This window comes from Dryobates pubescens, chromosome 2, assembly GCF_014839835.1.
Source record: "Dryobates pubescens isolate bDryPub1 chromosome 2, bDryPub1.pri, whole genome shotgun sequence".
In the NCBI taxonomy this organism is placed as follows: Eukaryota; Metazoa; Chordata; class Aves; order Piciformes; family Picidae; genus Dryobates; species Dryobates pubescens.
The window spans coordinates 16148947-16168430 of record NC_071613.1 but is presented as its reverse complement, the minus strand read 5'-3'; the positions used below and the strand labels follow the sequence as shown (position 1 = coordinate 16168430).

General features: G+C 54.6%; 1 protein-coding gene across 1 annotated transcript; it reads right to left on the bottom strand.

The window, feature by feature from the left end:
* Nucleotides 1-125: 125 nt before the first annotated feature.
* Nucleotides 126-2013, bottom strand: LOC104305325 (protein PET117 homolog, mitochondrial). The gene is made up of 2 exons (XM_054171030.1): nt 1832-2013; nt 126-287 (listed from the first exon to the last, which is right to left on the bottom strand). The coding sequence occupies exons 1-2, from the start codon at nt 1925-1927 to the stop codon at nt 138-140; spliced, it is 246 nt and encodes an 81-aa protein (XP_054027005.1). The 5' UTR covers nt 1928-2013; the 3' UTR covers nt 126-137.
* Nucleotides 2014-19484: the final 17471 nt, after the last annotated feature.

Below are 19484 nucleotides of genomic sequence, written 5' to 3'. Positions count from 1 at the left end.
TGGGAGTGGGCTGTAACCTACACAAAAGAAACAGTCTTCCACAGATTACCTCTGCTTGCTGAAACACTGGCAAGTAATGAAGAGAGTGGCGAGCTCAGAACATCTTTAATCAAACCTCTGAGGACCCAGCTCTGCACCTAGGACTGCTGGGATCCTTTTTCCATTAGTGCCTTGTCTCTTTCTTCCATAAGCTGCTTTGTCAAAGCTATCTGCTCTTCCAGGAGGCGAAGATTCTCCTTTTTCTGACTCTGGCGCTCCAGATCTCTGAGAACTCCGCTGTGCAGCCTCTGAAAACACAAAGCACAGAGTTTATCCCAGCCTGCTTCACGCTGAACGTGGTTAACACCCACCCAGGCTCCAATCCCTGCTGCAGGGCTGTTCACCACTCTGTCTTGGCAAGGCCTCTGCCAGCACCTGTAGCCACTGCCACCTGACTTGGTTTGAATCTAAGGCTACAGGAGCTGATATCCAGTAACGATAAGTATTGATGAGAAGGACATTGAACTGTTAGAGCAGGGCCAGAGGAGGCCACTATGTGCTGGGCAGCATCAAAAGAAGTGTGACCAGGAGGACAAGGAAGTGGATTCTGCCCCTCTACTCTGCTCTGGTGAGACCCCTCCTGGAGTACTGCAGCCAGTTCTGGGGCCCCCAGCACAAGAAGGACATCAAACTGCTGCAGTGGGTCCACAGGAAGGCCATGATGGGAGGGAGAGATGAAGAGAAGTGGGCAGGGAGGGATGTGGGAACACAGGCAGGTGGGCAGGGAGGGATACAGGCAGGGAGAGAGGGAGCAAAAGAGGGAAGTGGGGAGGAAGGAAAAGAGGGATGTGGGCTGGGAGGCAGGTGGTTGGGCAGAGAGGGATGTGTGCAGGCGGGGAGGGGCAGATAGGGGCAAGTGGGCAGGAAGGGATCATAGAATCATAGAATGATAGGGGTTGCAAGGGACCTCTGAAAATCATCAAGTCCAATCCCCCTGCCAAAGCAGGATCACCTACAGCAGGTCACACAGGAACACATCCAGACAGGTCTTGAAAGTCTCCAGAGAAGACTCCACAACCTCTCTGGGCAGCCTGCTCCAGTGCCCTGTCACCCTTACAGTAAAGAAGTTTTTCCTCATGTTGAGGTGGAACTTCCTACGATCCCATTTGTATGCTTTGCCCTGGTCCTGTCACAGGACACCACTGACAAGAGCCTGGCCCCTTCTTGACACCTCCCCTTCATATATTTATTAACATTAACAAGATCTCCTCTCAGCCTTCTCTTTTCCATACTAAACAGCCCCAGGTCTCTCAGCCTTTCCTCATCAGACAGATGTTCCAGTCCCTTCAGCATCCTCGTAGCCTCCCTTGAACACTCTCTACCAGATCCCTGTCCCTCTTGAACTGGGGAGCCCAGAACTGGACACAGTACTCCAGATGCGGTCTCACTAGGGCAGAGCAGAGGAGGAGAACCTCCCTAGAGGAGGATACGAGCAGGCAGGCAGGGATGAGGGCCGGCAGGGATAGGGGCAGGAAGCGGGCAGCAGGGGCAGGGAGCGGGCAGCAGGGCAGGGAGCGGGCAGCAGGGCAGGGAGCGGGCAGCAGGGGCAGGGAGCGGGCAGCAGGGCAGACACGTGTAGAGGCCGCAGCGCCCGGGTCCGGCACGAGGGGTAAGGGGAGGCGGGACTGCAGAGACACCTCGGGCCGGGCCTGCAGGTGAGGGGCGGCGCCGGGGGCCGAGCCTGCTCTGCCGGGGCGGGACCGGCGGCGCAGAGGCCGCTGAGTGAGGCGGGGCGCGGACCCGCTCTTCCCCCCACCCCAACCCCCCCCCCGCCCGCTCCGAGCCCACTCACCTCCCGCTCCCACCGCTGCTGGACGTGCACGGCCACCACCGTGGCGGCGGAGAGCAGCGCGGAGATGGCCAGCACCGCCCGGGAGCTCCTGGACATCGCGGCCGCGGGCGGCGGGGCGGGCCCGAGCCGCCTGCTCGCCGCCGGGGGAAGGGAAGGGACGGGACGGGACGGGTCGGGCTGCGGGGGACGCGGGTGGGGAGAGCGGCGGCGAGGAGGCGCGGCCAGCCGAGCGCTGAGCGCGGCCAGCCAGGCCGGAGCAACAGAGCGCCGATGCGGGGCGGGGCCGAGCGGGAGGGAAGGAGCGATCAGCGCAGCGGGGCGCTGGGAGAGGGGCAGTGGCGGTAGTGGGGGGGGCTGAGGTCGGTTGTGGTCATAGAATCATAGGACGGTCTGGGTTGGAAGGGGCCTCCAAAGGTCATCCAGTGCAACCCCCTCTGCAGTCAGCAGGGACATCCTCAACTACATTAGGTTGCGCCTTGAATGGCTGCAGGACGTTCCTGGTCGACTGGCTGCACCTCCCGGTTCTCCTCGGTTCTGCTGGGTTCTACAGGAGGGACATTGAGGTGCTGCAGCTTGTCCGTAGAAGGGCAGCGAAGCTGATGAAGGGTCTGGAGAACAGGTCTGGTGAGGAGAAAAGGAGGCTGAGGGAAAAGCTGCTTGCTCTCTGCGGCTCTCTGCTAGGAGGTTGTACTGAGGTGGGTGTTTGCTTCTCCCTAGGAACAAGCGGTAGGAGGAGAAGAGGTGCTCTAAAGTTGGATATTAGAAGAAGCTTCTTGACTGGAAGGTACTCAACAGACTACCCAGAGAGGTGGCTGAATCCCCTTCCCTGGAGGTGCTGAAAAAAATGTGTAGACATAGTACTCTTGGACATGATTTAGTGTCCGTGGTGGTATTGGGTTGGTGGTTGGACTTCATGATCGTAGAGGTCTTTTCAGACCTTAGTGATTCTATGATGCTAGGCATATTGGAACAAGCAGCCTGAACCCTTCTGACCACAGGAGGACATCTGGGCTTGTGACTTTCCAAAAGAGAGATTTTCTGGAGCTTCCCACTGCTGTTTGCTTCCATTTCCAGTGTGGCTGCAGCTGTGAAAAGAAACGGACAAAAGGAGGTTTCTGTTTAGTTCAAGAAAGACTTTTTGCTTCTATTGCTTGAAGACCTCCACTTCCAAGCTTCCCTTGCTCAGAAAATCCAGATTGCATAGGACCAGCAGTTGAAGAAAGCAGCTCTTCAATTGTTTGGTTTCTTCTCATTGTTCAGTGTGTGGCCTCAGGCTTTGTGTTTGGCACTTTTTCACGCTCCAAAGACAACAACGTTATTCCTCACCCTGGGGGCTTTTCCCAGGCACCTCCTCACTAGAGTATCTTAAGTGCTTTACAAACAGAGAGGGGAAAAAAATGATGTTCCCAGTGCTCCCGTGTGAGGGCAACAGATGGCTATCGTGGATGGCTTTGATCCACCACGTTCAGATGTGCTTCAGCTGGAGGACTCCAGCCTTTCAGGGCACTTTTACCCTGGAACACTTTAAAGCAAACTTTCCCCTGGCTGCTGTGGAGCGGACAGGGGCTCAGGCCACGGTCCCAAAAAGCAGGGAGCTTGTCAGCAGTCACTCTCACAAGGATGAGCACATCAGAGACGCACATGAGTGGCTCTTAATGTATCCAACAGAATATGTATCCCTCCTAGTGGGGAGGTGGGATGTCTCCTGAGGTCTATAAAACCCTAAAGTAGGTCAGGGAACCATTTGCTGCTGTCCAAAGGTCAGTGGGCAGGTGACTTAAACCAAGCAGAAGGAAGGAGTTGTGGAAATCATTGCTGCTGCTACTGAACAAGTCACTGGAGCACCCTTGATGTCTGGATGCTGTGCTCAGCTCATGAACAGCCTAAAACACACATGAGTGGGAAGATGTTTATTGTGTAGGCTTCTCCCCAACTCCTTCTGTACTTTTTTTTCTACCACAGTTCACTGCCAGGCAGGAAAGTGGGGTACAAGGAATCTCAAGCTCAGCAGATACAGAATCATAGAATACACCTGGTTGGAAGAGACCTCAAAGATCATCAAGTCCAACCTGTCACCCAAGACCTAAACCATGGCCCTAGGTACCAGGTCCACAGGCTGCTTGAACACCTCCAGGGATGGTGACTCCACCACTGCCCTGGGCAGACCATTCTGATGTTTGAGAACCCTTTCAGCCATGAAATATTTCCTAACATCCAGCCTGAACCTCCCCAGGCACAACTTGAAACCATTTCCTCTGGTCCTGTTGCTTGCCACCAAGGAGAGGAGGCTGCCCCCTCCTCGCTCCTACCTCCCTTCAGGAAGTTGCAGAGAGCCATGAGATCTCCCCTCAGCCTCTTCTCCAGACAACCCCATGGTGTCTGCCTCAAAACCAGGCTGGGATGTTTCCAAGTGGAGCTTAGGAGAGGAGTTGCTGTGAGGGGATGGCAGGGTCGCGTCCCCAGCTCCCTCCAGAACGGAAGAAGAAACCTGAAGGTGTGAAGCCAGTCCCTGCTCGCTATCATCCCTTCCATCTCTCTGCTGAATGCAGGTGATTAAAATGAAAGGTGGAATTAGTGGGGATGATAATATTTCAATTGAGTCTTAATAGTTTTGCTCACATTGGTGTGTTTACTGTTATTAAGGCTTCTGCATCAGGGCTTGTAACGCGTCCAGGGCCACCGGAGTGCCAAGAACAGGGCTGAGCCAGCTGCGCGGCGGATGTGAGCCAGCACCAGCGCCCTTGGCACTGTGGAAGGGTGCAGCTCATGCTGGCTGGAGGCCAAGCACCTCTACCCAAGCCTGGCATGAATCACTTTGAGGGGCTAAAACCCCGGGTTGGTAATAGTCAGGCTGTGTTTTCACGGCCTGAGTTTATTCCAGGTGTTGCTGCTGCCTCTCCTCTCTACCCTCCCAAAGGCTGGGTCCTGCCAAAGCGCTGACCTCCCCTGCCATGGCCCTGCTCTTAGACTCACAGAAGCCTGGAGTTGTTTCAGTTGGAAAAGACCTCCGAGATCACTAAGTCCAACCATCAACCTAAGACCACCATTGCCTTTAATCCATGTCCCACATGGCCTTTAATCCATGAACACCACCAGGGATGGTGACTCCACCACCTCCCTGGGCAGCCTGTTGACCTTCACCCTGCCTGACTACTCTTGCAGGAAATAAAATTTTCCTTAAGATCCAAGCTAAGCCTCCCCTGGCACAACTTCAGGCCATTTTCTCTTGCTCTGTTGCCTGATATGGGGTGAGAGACCAGCCCCCACCTCACTCCAGCCTCCTTTCAGGGAGTTGTAGAGAGCAATGAGCTCTCCCTGGAGCTTAGAATACATAGAATACATAGAATAAACCAGGTTGGAAGAGACCTTCAAGATCACCGCGTCCAACCCATCAACCAATCAAACACCACCCAAACAACTAGCCCACAGCACCAAGCACCCCATCAAGTCTCCTCCTGAAAACCTCCAGTGATGGCGACTCCACCACCTCCCCAGGCAGCCCATTCCAATGGGCAATCACTCTTTCTGTATAGAACTTTTTCCTAACATCTAGCCTGAGCTTCCTCCTCTCCAGACTAAACCACCTCAGTTCTCTCAGCTGCTCCTCACAAGACCTGTCCTCCAGACCCTTCACCAGCTTTGTTGTCACCTTCTTTGGGTGGTTGCTCCCTTCCTGTACTTGAGGTGAGTTTGATCAGGGAGGAAATCTTCTGGAAAGCCCAGGCCATGGACCACTTTAGCAGCTGGGTTTGGGTGAAAACCCTGTAGCAGCATCAATGTGGAACAGCCCTGAAAATGATCAGGGGGTTGGAACACCTCTGCTGTGAAGAGCTGGGGTTGTTCAGCCTGGAGAAGAGAAGGCTTCAGGGGGACCTAATAGTGACCTTCTAGTACCTGAAGGGGGGGTACCAGAAGGATGGAGAGAGACTGTTTGCAAAGGCCTGCAGTGACAGGATGAGGGGCAATGGCTTCAAACTGGAGAAGAGTAGATTTAGATTGGATATTAGGAACAAGTTCTTCACCAGTGGAACACTGGAACAGGTTGCCCAGGGGGGTGGTTGAGGCCTCATCCCTGGAGATACACATAGCAGGCTCCTGGTGTGTTATGGCTATACCTTTTTTTGATGATCTCTTTCCTATGCCTTGGTTACTCCTTTGCTGGCCTGGGCATAGCAGCACATGTCATCTCCTGGAGAAGGTGTTGAGCACCAGTTAGGGAAGGGTTGACTCATATGAAGGAGTCTCTGAAAAGCTGAAGGCCATTTTCCCCCTGGGCAAACAGCTCAGATCTCTATGGTGATTTGGATAACATGTCTGAAGTCAGTCCTTAGGGGGTGTTTTTTACCCTGGTTTCTAAGGAAAATGAAACTTGTGCAACCTCTGTACCTCATCCATTCCCTGCCTCCCCTCCATGCTCTCACATTAGTGTCTGCCAGCCTCCCTGGTGAGGCTGCTTTGCAGTTCCTGTCTCAGTAAGACTTCCACCTCATTTGCCTGTTTCAGCCATTTTGGTGACTGTGGAAGAGCTATGGCTCAGCTCTTTGTGATGGGTGCTTACACCAGGCAAGGGAGCACCCCATGAAAGGAAGGGCTGGCAGTGTCAGCTCAACCCTATGTTAGCCACCAGAGAATCCACAAAACAAGCTGCTCAGTTATGGCTTGGCTTCATGGGGCACCAGTAGCAGGAAAGTGTGAGGGGAAGACCCCATAAAAAACAGAATCATAGAATGGTTTGGCTTGGAAGGGACCTAAGAGATCATCTAGATCCACCCCCATGGCAGGGAACAGGTCCCACTAGGTTAGAAACACCTCCAGGGAGGGACCATCCACAGCCTCCCTGGGCAACCTGTTCCAGTGTCTCACCACCCTCACTGGGAAGAATTTCATCCTAATCTCCAGTTTAAATCTCCCCTCTTCCATAGCAAACCATTCCCTCTCATCCTATCACCACTACAAATCTTTGTCAAAAGTCCCTCCCCAGCTTTCTTGCAGGCTCACTTCAGGTACTGGAAGGCTGCTGTAAGGTCTTCCCAGAGCCTTCTTGTCTCCAGGCTGAACAACCCCAACTCTCACAGCCTGTACCTATAGGGGGAGGCTCTCCAGCCCTGTGATCATCTTTGTGGCCTCCTCTGGACCCACTCCAGCAGTTTGATGTCTTTCTTGTGTTTGGGCCCCAAACTGGACTCCAGGAGGGGTCTCATAAGAGCAGAGCAGAAGGGCAGAATGACCTTACTCATCCTGCTGGTCACACATCTCCTGATGCAGATTTTGGCCTTCTGGGCTGCAAGAGACCATTGCTGGTTCATGTTGAGTTTCTCATCAGCTGACACCCCCAGGTTCCTCCTCAGGACTGCTCTCAAGCTGTTCCTTGCCCAGCCTGTGTTGGTGCATGGGATTGTCCTGACCCAGGTGCAGGATCTTGCACTTGGCCATGAGTTGGGCATGGGCCCACCTCTGAAATCTGTCCCAGGTCCCTCTGGATGGCATGTCTTCCTCTCCAGCAGAGGATGGAGCATTTATATGGGGGCTCCATGAACCTCTGAGCCACTCTCACCAGCACTTTGAATGAGTTTTGTTGCTCTCCCATGTAGACAGGCTCTTCTCTGTTGCACCCTGTGATAGGACAAGGGGCAATGGATATAAACTCCAGCACAGGAGCTTCCACCTCAACATGAGGAGGAACTTCTTCGCTGGGAGGCTCACAGAGCACTGGAGCAGGCTGCCCAAAGAGGTTGTGGAGTCTCCTCTGGAGACTTTCCAGACCCATCTGGATGAATTCCTGTGTGACCTGTGCTGCATTCTGCACAGTAATCTTTGGAGGTCCCTTCCAACCCCTAACATCCTGTGGGCCCAGGGATGCTGACACATCTTCCCAGCTCGGTGGAGGGAAGCAGCTATGATCGTCCCGAGATTTTTAACGACAGAAGTGGGCTGGGGAACTTCCTGGTGAGCAAGGCAGCACAGGAGCTTTCCCTCACCTCTGCAGGGCAGCCTGCAGGAACAGTTACTTTGGATTTTAATTTCCCCAGGCACTTCCTCCTTGCCAGGCAGGAGGAGGGCAGAAGGCAGAGCAGGCGCTGGGTGAGCCCCGCCAGGTTTATGGCTGGCCATGTGTGGTTACACGTTAGCCAGCCGGCCCCAGGCCCACACCAGCAGCTCGCCTCCAGCTAAATCAACTAAGGTGTGGACTCCCTCACTGCACTCCGCCGCTCCTGGCTGTGCTTTGCCCGGGCTGGAGGGTACGAAGCAGGCCTGGGATGAGGGGGAATGGAGTTCAGCTGGAAGAAGGTGGATTTAGACTGGGTGTTAGAAAGAAATTCTTCAGAGTGAGGGTGGGGAGACACCGGAGCAGGCTGCCCAGAGGGGTTGTGGAGTCTCCTTCCCTGGAGACTTTCCAGCCCCATCTGGATGTGTTCCTGTGTGACCTGTGCTGGATTCTGTGGTCCTGCTCTGGCAGGGAGGTTGGGCTTGATGATCCTCGGGGGTCCCTTCCAACCCCTAACATCCTGTGAGCCTGTGCCAAGGGAGGCTGTGGATGTTCCCTCCCTGGAGGTGTTCAAAGGCCAGGCTGGACGAGGCCTTGAGGACGACAGTCGTGGAAAGTGCCCCTGCCCATGGCAGGGGGGCTGGAACTAGATGATCTTTAAGGTCCCTTCCAACCTAAAGCATTCTATGACTCCTTCCCCCAGTACCCCCATGACAGGAGGAAGCGAGGAGGGCAGTCTGGATGTCGCCTCCTCCTCCCTGCCCCCCTCACATCTTGCCCTGCTTTCCCCACGCCACAGCTCTTCGCTTCGGGGCGCTGCAGCAGATCCTCGAGCCAGGGAGCTGTACCCCACCCCCCGCTGCATAAGCTCCCCCTGAAGAGGGACAGGAGGTTGAAATGCAAGGTGGAGGCCAAAGTCTAGCTCGGTGGTAAGCGAGGGGAGGATGTAAGCCCAGCAGTTACAATTAGATTGGTGGCAATTGACCAGACCCTTGCCCGCGGCCGGCGGGAGCTGAGCTACTGCTGGGAGCCGAGGGCAGAGCCCGTCGTGGGTGTGGGGTTGGGTGGGGGGTTGTTGGGTTTGCTGGTGGCTTGTTGCTTTGGTTTTTTTTTCTGGCCTGGCAAACATTGTAAAAAGGCACCAGGAGATAAAAACCCTTGTGGGGGAAAAAAAAACACTAATAAATAAATTGGGCCAAGTAATTCTGCAAGCAGTCAGCTCACAGCTGGCGTGGCAGTGGGGAGGTGGGGAGGTGCCCAGCTGCAAAAGTGGTGTGAGTCCCTGGGGGGGGTGCAGCCCCTAGGGTGGGTGGATGGGTGAGACCCCCCTCTCCTGAGGGACTAAGGCCCCTCCGTTGATCTAATCAATGCTGATCAATATCTAAAGGGTGAGTGTGAGGAGGGTGGAGCCAGGCTCTTCTCAGAGGTGTCCAGGGACAGGAAAAGGGGCAATGGACACGAGCACAGGATGGTCCATGGTGGACATCAGGAAAAGCTTCCTCCCTTTGAGGGTGGCAGAGGACTGGACCAGGCTGTCCAGAGAGGCTGTGGAGTCTACATCTCTGGAGGCATTCCAAAGCCACCTGGACATGTACCTGTGTGACTGACTCTGGGTGAACCTTCTTTAGCAGGGGGGTTGGACTAGGTGCTCTTCAGAGTTCCCTTCTACCCCCTACCATCCTGTGAGGATTCTGTGAGGAAGAGGAGGACTCCCTGGGCTGCAGTAGTGCAGCTGGGTGCAGAGCAAGCTTACTAGCCTGGAATTCAGGAGAGCAGGCTTTGAGCTCCTCAAGGACCTGCTTAGTAGGGTACCATGGGATAAAGCCCTGGAGGGCAGAGGGACCCAAGAAGGCTGGATAGGTGTGTGGGGAGCAGGGAGAGGAGGGTGGGTATCAAGGTTGGGCCTCAGCTGAGTAGATGGGGTGGGGGACAGAGGCACCCATGGGTGCTGTAGCTGGCACCAAGCCCATCCCCCAAGCTGAGGTGTCAAACCACAGGGGTAGGTGAAGAAGCTCAGCTAGAAGCAGCACTCCTGACCTCCCCAGGTCATTGTGCAGTCAGTGGGTGCATGTTCTCCTGCTTAACTCATGCTGGGTGTGTTGGAACAGAGCTCTGCTGTACTGCAGGCAGGACAGGCAGGGACCCTGTGGCAGTGCCACTGGGTCCCCCCTGGGAGCCAGTCTTCCCTCTGCACCTGTGGCACCAGGACAGGGGACACACTGCAAGAGCTGGGACTGTTCAGCCTGCAGAAGAGAAAGCTCTGGGGAGACCTTGTGGTAGGCAAAGGGGGCCTGCAAGAAAGCTTTGGAGGCACTTGTTATAAGGGCTTGCAGTGATAGGATGAGAGGGAATGGCTTTGAACTGGAAGAGGAGATTTAGACTGAGATGAGGAAAAAATTCTTCCCAGTGAGGGTGGTGAGACACTGGAACAGGTTGCCCAGGCAAGTTGGGGATGCCCCCTCCATGGAAGTGTTCAAGGCTAGGTTGGACAGCAGCCTGGTCTAGTGAAAGGTGTTTCTGCCCATGGATGGAGGGGTCTGGAACCAGGTGGTGTTTAAGGTCCCTTCCAAGCCAAACCATTCTGTGATTCTGTGGTGGGGTACAGGAAAGGACCATCTCTACCTGCCAGTGTAGAAACAGGCGCTGGGACATCACAAACCATCCCCTGCTGCAGCTCAGAGCAGGATGGTGCTTGGGCTGGCATGGACAGTTACTCCTTGTTGGAGAGGAGCTGAGAGGAGTCTGGATGGACCTCATCTTCATTTTGTACTGCCACCAAGACCCCAGGGAGCTGCACTGCAAGGGTGGTGGAACCATGCCCAAGAACCCAGCCCAAGACAGTTATTCCTCCTTTCTTCAGCTCATCAGTCTCTACCCTTATCACCACTCCTCATGCTTTTAATCTTCTCATTCCTCCCCCAAACAGAGAGGGACGGCAGGGACAGCCTCCCTGGCCACTCAGGGGGGTTTGATATGGTAAAGAAAGGTGTGAACTCCCTCTGCATACAATGGCCTAGATGGTGGATGTCATCTAGCAGGAATGATGAAGCCTTTGGGGGCCCTGGAGGTGCCATCTGTCCTTGGGGAGGAGGGGACAGGGGATTTTCTACTGCCAAGGTTTGAGCCTGGAGCTGAGAGGGCCTGCAGGAGGGGGAAACGTGGCTCCCCCAGCCTCCTGGGCAGCTTGCCAGCCTGTGCCAGCTGGGAGAAGCACAGATTTCAAAGCCCTCTCCTTGTTGTGAGGAGCCTGGGGAAGGACTGATTGGGTCGGCCCCCAGGCAGGGCTCAGCCAGCACCAGCTGGCACCCACCTTTTCAGGGAGAGCTTTCCCAAGCAGTCTGGGTGACTTCCAGTCCCCTAACCCCCCAGTAGAAAGCTGTGGTCCCAGGCAGCTGATGGGGCAGGCTGGCCTTGCCCAGCAGCCAGGCTTCACACTCCTGACTTGAATTCTCTGCCCCATGAGCATGTCCCTCACAAACTCGAGGTGTTGCCCCCTCCCTGGAGCTGTTCAAGGCCAGGTTGGACAGGGCCTTGAGCAACCTGGGCTAGTGGAACATGTTGGAACTAAATGATCTTTAAGGTCTCTTCCAACCTAAACCATGCTATGATTCTATGCTCCTGACATGCACTGCATGCTGATGTGCAGTGCATCCCAACAGCAGTGCATCCTCATGCCAGGGAAAATGTGTCTGTTCTGGGGCAATGCCTCCAGCTTGCAGGGATCAATCCACTGAAGCCCACACTGGCTGGGAAGTGAAATAGGAACATGGAGATGTGGTGATGCTGAGAGTTGGGAGAAGCTCACCATGGGCCAGCAGTGTGCATTTGCAGCCCAGAAAGCCAATCCCATCCTGGGCTGCATCAAGAGAAGCAGAGCCAGCAGGGCAAGGGAGGGGATTCTGCCCCTCTGCTCCACTCTGGTGAGACCCCAGCTGGAGCACTGTGTCCAGTTCTGGAGCCCCTATTACAGGAAGGATCTGGAGGTGCTGGAAGGTGTCCAGAGAAGGGCCATGAGGATGAGCAGAGGGCTGGAGCTGCTCTTCTGTGAGGACAGACTGAGAGAGCTGGGGCTGTTCAGTCTGGAGAGGAGAAGGCTCTGAGGAGACCTAATTGTGGCCTTCCAGTATCTGAAGGGGGCTACAAGAAAGCTGGGGAGGGACTTTTTAGGGTGTCAGGGAATGATAGGACTGGGGGGAATGGAACAAAACCAGATGTGTTTTTAAGCACAGCAGGAACATGAAGAGGGAGTAGCTTTCTGCCCTCTGTTTTCATAGAATCATAGAACTGGTGAGGTTGGAAGAGACCTTGGAGCTCATCAAGTCCATCCCCATGCCTGGAGCTCACAATCCCACCACGACTGCTGAGCTACTACCACTAAACCACATCCCTTAACCCTGTGAGGGTGGACACCTTTCCAAGGTGGTCACTCCATGCTCCCAGAGTGGTGCTGGACCATATGTGGTGGACAAAGGGGTACGGGGGTCCTCTGGAATCCTCATCCTCCAAGCTTGGATGCATTCCTGTGTGACCTGCTCTGCTTTGGCAAGGGGGTTTGACTTGATCTCTAGAGGTCCCTTCCAACCCCTAACATCCTGTGAGTGATCCCCTACCATCCTATGATTCCATGATTCTGAGGGTGCCACCGAGGAGGAGGATGTTTGAGGGCTTCTGCTGGGGTCCAGCACCCAGCAAGGGCCTCATGGGGACGGCTGGGTGGCCTTCCCACAGGGAGCAGGACACCTGAGGCTGGGTGGGGAGTGGCCAGGCAGCCTAGGCTGCTGCTGGGCACCCTGAGGGAGCGGAGCTGCAGCGAGTGGGTGGCCAGAGAGGCAGCGCCAGGCTGGCGGAGGGGAGTGGGACGGAAGGGAGGGATCGGTGGAGAGAGACAGGGAGATGCTGGGAGTGGCAGGGGCCGTGGGAGGCAGGGAGACAGGAGCCCAGTGAGTCAGCCTGGTGGGGTGCTTTGAAACCCGGCAGGGAAGCACAGGCAGGGCAGGTTCTACCGCAGCCTGGGGAGCCATCTTCCCCTGGCTGGCACCTTCTCCATCCCTCACTCCCTGCTCAGCCAAGGAAAGCAGAAAGCAGGTGGTGATTCAAACCAGGGCAGCTTGAGGAGCTGATGCTCTTCCCTTAGTGAGATAGGTTGGACCAGATCAAAGAATCACAGAACGTTAGGGGTTGGAAGGAACCTCGAAAGACCACCCAGGCCAACCCCCCTGCCAGAGCAGGATCACCTAGGGCAGGTCAAAGGGAACACGTCCGGGCGGGTTTTGATTCTCTCCAGAGGAGACTCCACAGCCTCTCTGGGCTACAGTGTTCTGTCACCCTCACAGTTAAAAAGTGTTTCCTAATGTGCACATGGAGCCCTCTCTGCTCCAGCTTGCCCCCAGATGATCCTTGGGGTCCTTCCCAATGGAGCCCTCTCTGCTCCAGCTTGCACCCAGATGATCCTTGGGGTCCTTTCCAATGGAGCCCTCTCTGCTCCAGCTTGCCCCCAGATGATCCTTGGGGTCCTTCCCAATGGAGCCCTCTCTGCTCCAGCTTGCCCCCAGATGATCCTTGGGGTCCTTCCCAACTTATAATTTAGTGATTCTGAGATACTGCTGCCATGGAGCCACCCTGGCTCCATCCTCTATAGGGAGGTGTCTCCTCATCTAACCAGGAGAGCTGCCAAAACCTGCCTTAGAAGCAGAGCTTCCCAGTGGTCAGGCTTGGCCCCACGGCCAAGCAGCGCACCAGGGTGTGTGGTGTGGCACTGTGCCACTCCCAGCAACCCTCACATCCAGCTGACCTCCAAGGGGTCACAGGCTGCTGCTCACCCAAATGTTGGCATGGAGATGCTGTGCTTCTGGGTGGGAACATGCCCTCAGATGCAACAGCAAGCCCTCTGGCAGCGCACAGTGTGTGCGTGCAGGCGGCTGCTGCAATCCAGCTGAGTCACCCCTGGTGCTGCAGGGGTGAGCTGGGGGTGTGGGGTGCAGGGCAAGGGGACATCCCCTGAGAGCACTTGGGCTCTTCACAGGCAGATGCTGAGCTGCAGAACCAAGGGCAGGAGTCCAGGGGGAAGGAAAGTTGGGGCTGGAAACAGCATGTGCCCCAGGCAAGGTTTGTGTTCAGGGCAAGGACCCCTGTGAGCTCCTCTGTGAGCTTTCTGGCCATGGTCCTCAAAGGTCATGGAATCATAGCACAGTTATGTCAGAAGGGACCTGAAAGATCATCTAGGTCCAATCCCCCTGCCATGGGCAGGGACACCTTCCACTAGGGCAGGTTGCTCAAGGCCCTGTCCACCCTGGCCTTGAACACCTCCAGGGAGGAGGCATCCACAACCTCCCTGGGCAGCCTGTTTCAGTGTCTCACCACCCTCACTGGAAGGAATGTGTTCCTAATCTCCAGTCTTGGTCTCCCCTCTTCCCTCATGATCCTTCTGGGAAGACCCTGTAGTATGCTGGATACCATCAGGTAATCCAGGGGAGGTGTCCTCTCTTGTTCCCACCTTGCCTTGGATGCAACAGGAGTGTCTTCCTCCTGCAGACCTTCTCCCATGGCTTTGTGGTGCCCACTCCTGGGTGCTGGCATGGGATCCATACTCCCCATCCCGCCTCAGGTGGGGATATGCGGAGTGTTTCAAGGAAGGGTTGTCACACCTTGCAGGGATGCCTCTCACAGAAGACTGGGAAATGTTTGGACAGTCAACCTCCACCAGATCTCCCTCCAGAACACCTCTGGGAGCAGGGTGGAAGGAGTGTCAGGTCAGTGTTGGAGTGACTTGCAGCAGCTCAAATGTTTCAGCACACTGCAGACTCTACAAGATGCAGGGGCATCTTCCCAAGGATTTGAAGCTGTGGCCTCTCTCTTGCATGGTCAGTGGATTTGCACAAATACCCCCAGATCTGAGCTCTGCTGGGAACCTCATCTCCTAGGTCAACCCATATAGAGTTTTATCTCCATCCAGCCTGGTTCAGCTCAAAATCATGAGAAACTGCCAAGAAAGGAGCACTGGATGACTGTGCTCTCAGCCTCATAGGCAGAGCATCCCCAGCACAGGGAGGGGATGGAGTCACCATCCCTGGAGGTGTTAAAAAATGGTGTGGACATAGGACTTTGGGAAGTGGTTTGATGGTCACAGTGGTATTGGGTTGGTGGTTGGACTTGATGATCTTAAAGGTCTTTTCCAGCCCAAGTAATTCTATGATTCCCTGGTGAAAAGTAGCCCAGGCAAGAAGAATAACAAAGAACACAGCTCCCTGAGGTCACAGCTGAAATAGTACCTGCTCACCCCCAAAACCAAGTCATCCTACCCCGACATGTGCTTTTGCTTACACCTCCTTTGTTGGGCTTCTCTTCTCCTCTTCTTCTCATTTTCTTCTTCTCCTCTTCTTATCTTCTTCTCCTTCTCTTCTCTTCTTATAGAATCAGAATTGTCAGGGTTGGAGTGGACCTCAAGGATCATCCCTGGGCAGGGACACCTCACACTACAGCAGGTTGCTCACAGCCACATCCAGCCTGACCTTAAGAACTTCCAGGGACAGGGTTTCCACCACCTCCCTGGGCAACCTGTGCCAGTCTCTCACCAGCCTCATGGGGAAGAACTCCTTCCTAACATCCAATCTGAATGTACCCATTTCTAATGGGTAGATTCTTTTCCTCTTCTGTTCATCTTCTCCTCTTCTCCTCCTCTTTTAAGCCCAGCTCTTTTCCTCACTCCCTACACCCAAGCCCTTGCCCCCAAGCACACTTTCCCCACTGCCTTTAAAGGGAGGGAGTCTCCCCTGCCCCTCTCATGGCGCCATGGACCTGGCTCCACTCAGGGTTGGTTTGGGCAGGGGCTGGTTGTGATCACAAGAGGGCACTTGGCTGATCCAACCTCTCCCTCCCTCCCTCCCTCCCCAAAGCCCAACTGGAGTCAAACGAAGCGTGTTTTAGTAGTCAAATCTCCAAGGGTGGGGTCCCACTCTGCTCTGACCCTACAGGGCATTTTGTGCATTTAATTGGATTTACACCCCAAAAAAATGTTAATTTTAGCGGCCTGGATTTTCTCCCACACCCAGCTGAAGGCTGGGAAGGAAACCAGATCCTGCAGAGAGCTTTCTGTGCCATTATCTCCTCGCTGTGGTAATTTCTTAATGACAAGGGTTTTGGGGCAGTGCATTGCAGCACAGCAGGCACATGGAGAAGGAGGCTGGCTGCCCAGCTGAGGTGGCCCTGGGCTGCCTTGCTGAAGGTGACACGGCCCCAGGGGTGACCCTTTGCACTTTGTGCTGCTGCAGTAGTGCTGGTGGGGCTGTGCTGGAAGCCTGCTCCCCAGGCTCCTCTGGGTTAAAAGTACCAAGGGCAAGTGTGGCACCCTGCAGCTGTGGAAGAACAACCCCGTAGATCAGTACTGGCTGGGAGCTGACCTGCTGGAGAGAGCTCTGGGGAAAAGGAGCTGGGAGTGCTGGTGGACGAGCTCAGCATGAGCCAGCAATGTGTCCTCACAGCGAAGGACAGTGGCATCCTGGGGTGCATTAAGATGAGTGTGGCCAGCAGGTTGAGGATGATTCTTCTCCCTCTCTGTTCTGCCCTGGGGAGGCCTCATCTTGAACACTGCATCCAGTCCTGGGCTCCCCAGTTTAAGAAGAACAAGGAACTACTCCAGAATCCAGCAGAACTCCACTAAGATGCTGAGGGGACTGGAACATCAACCTCTCAAGGAGAGGCTGAGAGAGCTGGGGCTGTTTACCCTGGAGAAGAGGAGACTGAGGGGGTGGATCTCATTCATGCTGATCACTAGCTACAGGGTGAGTGCCAGGAGGATGGAGCCAGACTCTTCTCAGAGGTGACCAGTGACAGGACAAGGGGAAATGGACACAAAGTGGAACACAGGAGGTCCTGTGTAAACATCAGGAAAAACTTCTTCCCTTTGTGGGTGACAGAGCCCTGGATCAGGCTGTCCAGAGAGGTTGTGAAGTGTCCTTCTCTGGAGGCATTCCAAACCCGCCTGGATGTGTTCCTGTGTGATTGACTCTGGGTGCTCCTGCTCTAGCAGGGGGAGGTTGGATTAGAGGATCTTCAGAGGTCCTTCTCAACCCCTACCAGTCTGTGATTCTGTGACTCTCTGAATGGTATTTTTAGGAAAGGCAATATGGTTTTCTGCTGGGCTGTGGCCAAGCAACACCAAGTCTTGGTCAATGGTCTATCTTTCCACCTTCTAGCCCAAGAAGAAGGCAGCCTACCACCAGCGAGCTACTCTCCTTTGTGTGGGTGCACATCCAGCTGGTGCACATCCAGCTCCTCTTGCCATGCTGGAGGCTCCAGGACTCTTTTCACCCTGTACCTCTGAAGGTGCTGGACATACCACAGCCCTGACCCCTCGTGGCAGGACTCCAGAGCTAATAGTAATAACAACAATAACAACAACCACCAGCAGCATTTAGTTCCTAATTCTGCTGTGCTTGCAAGCACATGTCTGACCTGGAGCACACAACTCAACTACGTGCTCCAGGACCTCGCTCAATGGGAACATCAGAAGAGGATTTGACAGAAGCCCAGATGACATTAAAGGAGTCACAGCAAGCAGTTCAGGAGTGTTGTGATTGATGCCATTTGCTGCATCTCCTGGCTTAAAAGACAAGGAGTGGTTAAAATGAGAAGAAACCTCCAGCTGGAAGCATTGCAAAAAGATCAATGAAACCCCAAGGAGCTGCTTTTTGACCTGGAGCAAAATCTCAGACATACAGAGAAGTTACATAGCCTTGAGGAGCAAGAGAAGGGAAGCTTTTCAGGGGTGGTGTTGCTGAAGGTGTGATGAGGTGGCTCCTCACCTGGTACCTGTGGGAACTAGACTCTCCACAGGAGCAGGGGGACCACTTGCTCCCCAGGTGCCCCCAGCACTTTCCACTGCTCCCAGGGTCTCCCCTGTGGGTCAGTGGCCAGGGCTTAAAAGCCTTCCTGGAAGATGAGGTTCTCCTCTCCCTCTGCTCTGCCCTGGTGAGGCCACATCTGGAGTATTGTGTCCAGTTCTGGGCTCCCCAGTTCAAGAAGGTCAGGGAACTACTGGAAAGAGTCCAATAGAGGCTATGAGGATGCTGAAGGGACTGGAACATCTGTCTGATGAGGAAAGGCTGAGAGACCTGGGGCTGTTCAGCCTGCAGAAGAGAAGGCTGAGAGGAGACCATGCTCAGAGACTAATTTTAGAGTCATAGAATCACAGAATCCATTCAGTTGGAGAAGACCTTTAAGACCATTGAGCCCAGCCATTACCTAACTCTACCAAGGCTGGTGCTAACCTAGCTCCCTTAAGACCACATTCCTGCCTTTTAAAGAAAGCTCCAGGGATGGAGATTCAGCCACCTCCCTGAGAAGCTATTCCAGTCTTTGAGAATCTTTTCAGGGAAGAAAATCTTCTAATCTCCAACCTAAACCTCCTCTGGTGCCACTTGAGACCATTTCCTCTTGTTCTACCACAACAGACCAGTCCCCACTTCACTCCAACCTCCTTTCAGGGAGCTGTAGAGAGCAGTGAGGTCTCCCTTCAGCCTCCTTTTCTCCAGCCTAAACACCCCCAGTTCCCTCAGCTGCTCCTTACAAGAGCTGTTCTCCAGACCCTGCATCAGCTTCACTGCCCTCCTCTGGACCTGCTCCAGCACCTCAATGTCTTTCTCGGAGCGAGGGCCCCAAAACTGAATCCTGGATTCAAGGTGCAGCCTGAGCACTGCTGAGTTCCAGGGACAATCCCTTCCCTGGTCCTGCTGGTCACACTATTGCTGATCCAGGCCAGGATGCTGGTGGCCTTCTTGGCTACCTGGACAGGTGTTGGCTCATCTTTGGCTGGCTGTTGACCAACACCCCCAGGTCTTTCTCTGCTGGGCAGCTTCCAGCCACCCTTCCCCAAGCCTGGGGTGTTCACAGGGTTGTTGTGACCCAAGTGCAAGACTCAGCACTTGGCCTTGTTGAATCACCTACAATTGGCCTCAGCACTTTGATCCAGCCTGTCCAGGTCCCTCTGCAGAGCCTCCCTGCCCTCAAGCACATCAACACCCCCACCCAACTTGGTGTCATCTGCAAGCTTACAGAGGGTGCCCCAAATCTCCTCCTCCAGATTGTTGATAAAGACATTAAGGAGAGCTGGTCCCAGCACTGAGCCCTGGGGTAACACCACTTGTGACCATCCACCAAGTGGCTTTAACTCTTTGCATCTCTGGCCATCCAGCCAGTCATTTGCCCAGCAAAACACACACAAGCCATGAGCAGCCAGTTTCTCCAGGAGGATGCTGTGTGGGAGACAAGTTCTGTGGGTTTCCTTCAGCGTGCTTTTGTGGGTTTTCTTCTGTGTGTCTCTTTCTGCTTCCTTCCCCTCACCCCATCCTCCTGCCTTTTGTTTCATTTCCACTTCGGAGAAGAAAGGGGGAGAGGACCAAGTAACCAATGAAAAAAACACCACAAAAAAGGGCAGCAGCAGGGGTGGGGGGAGGGAAGCCTGTGAGACCTTTTTCATTTGAAATCCACAACAGGGACAGAGTGAAACCCATGAAATAGAACCGTACAGATAGATATTAACAGAAGAAAGATTTGTCAATGGGGGGAAAAAAACACCCCCCAAAAATACCACATATTTTGTTGCCTACTGAGGGTGGGCAGTGGATCCAGCCCCACCAGGCAGCGGTGGGTAGGCAGTGGGACCTCTTCTTT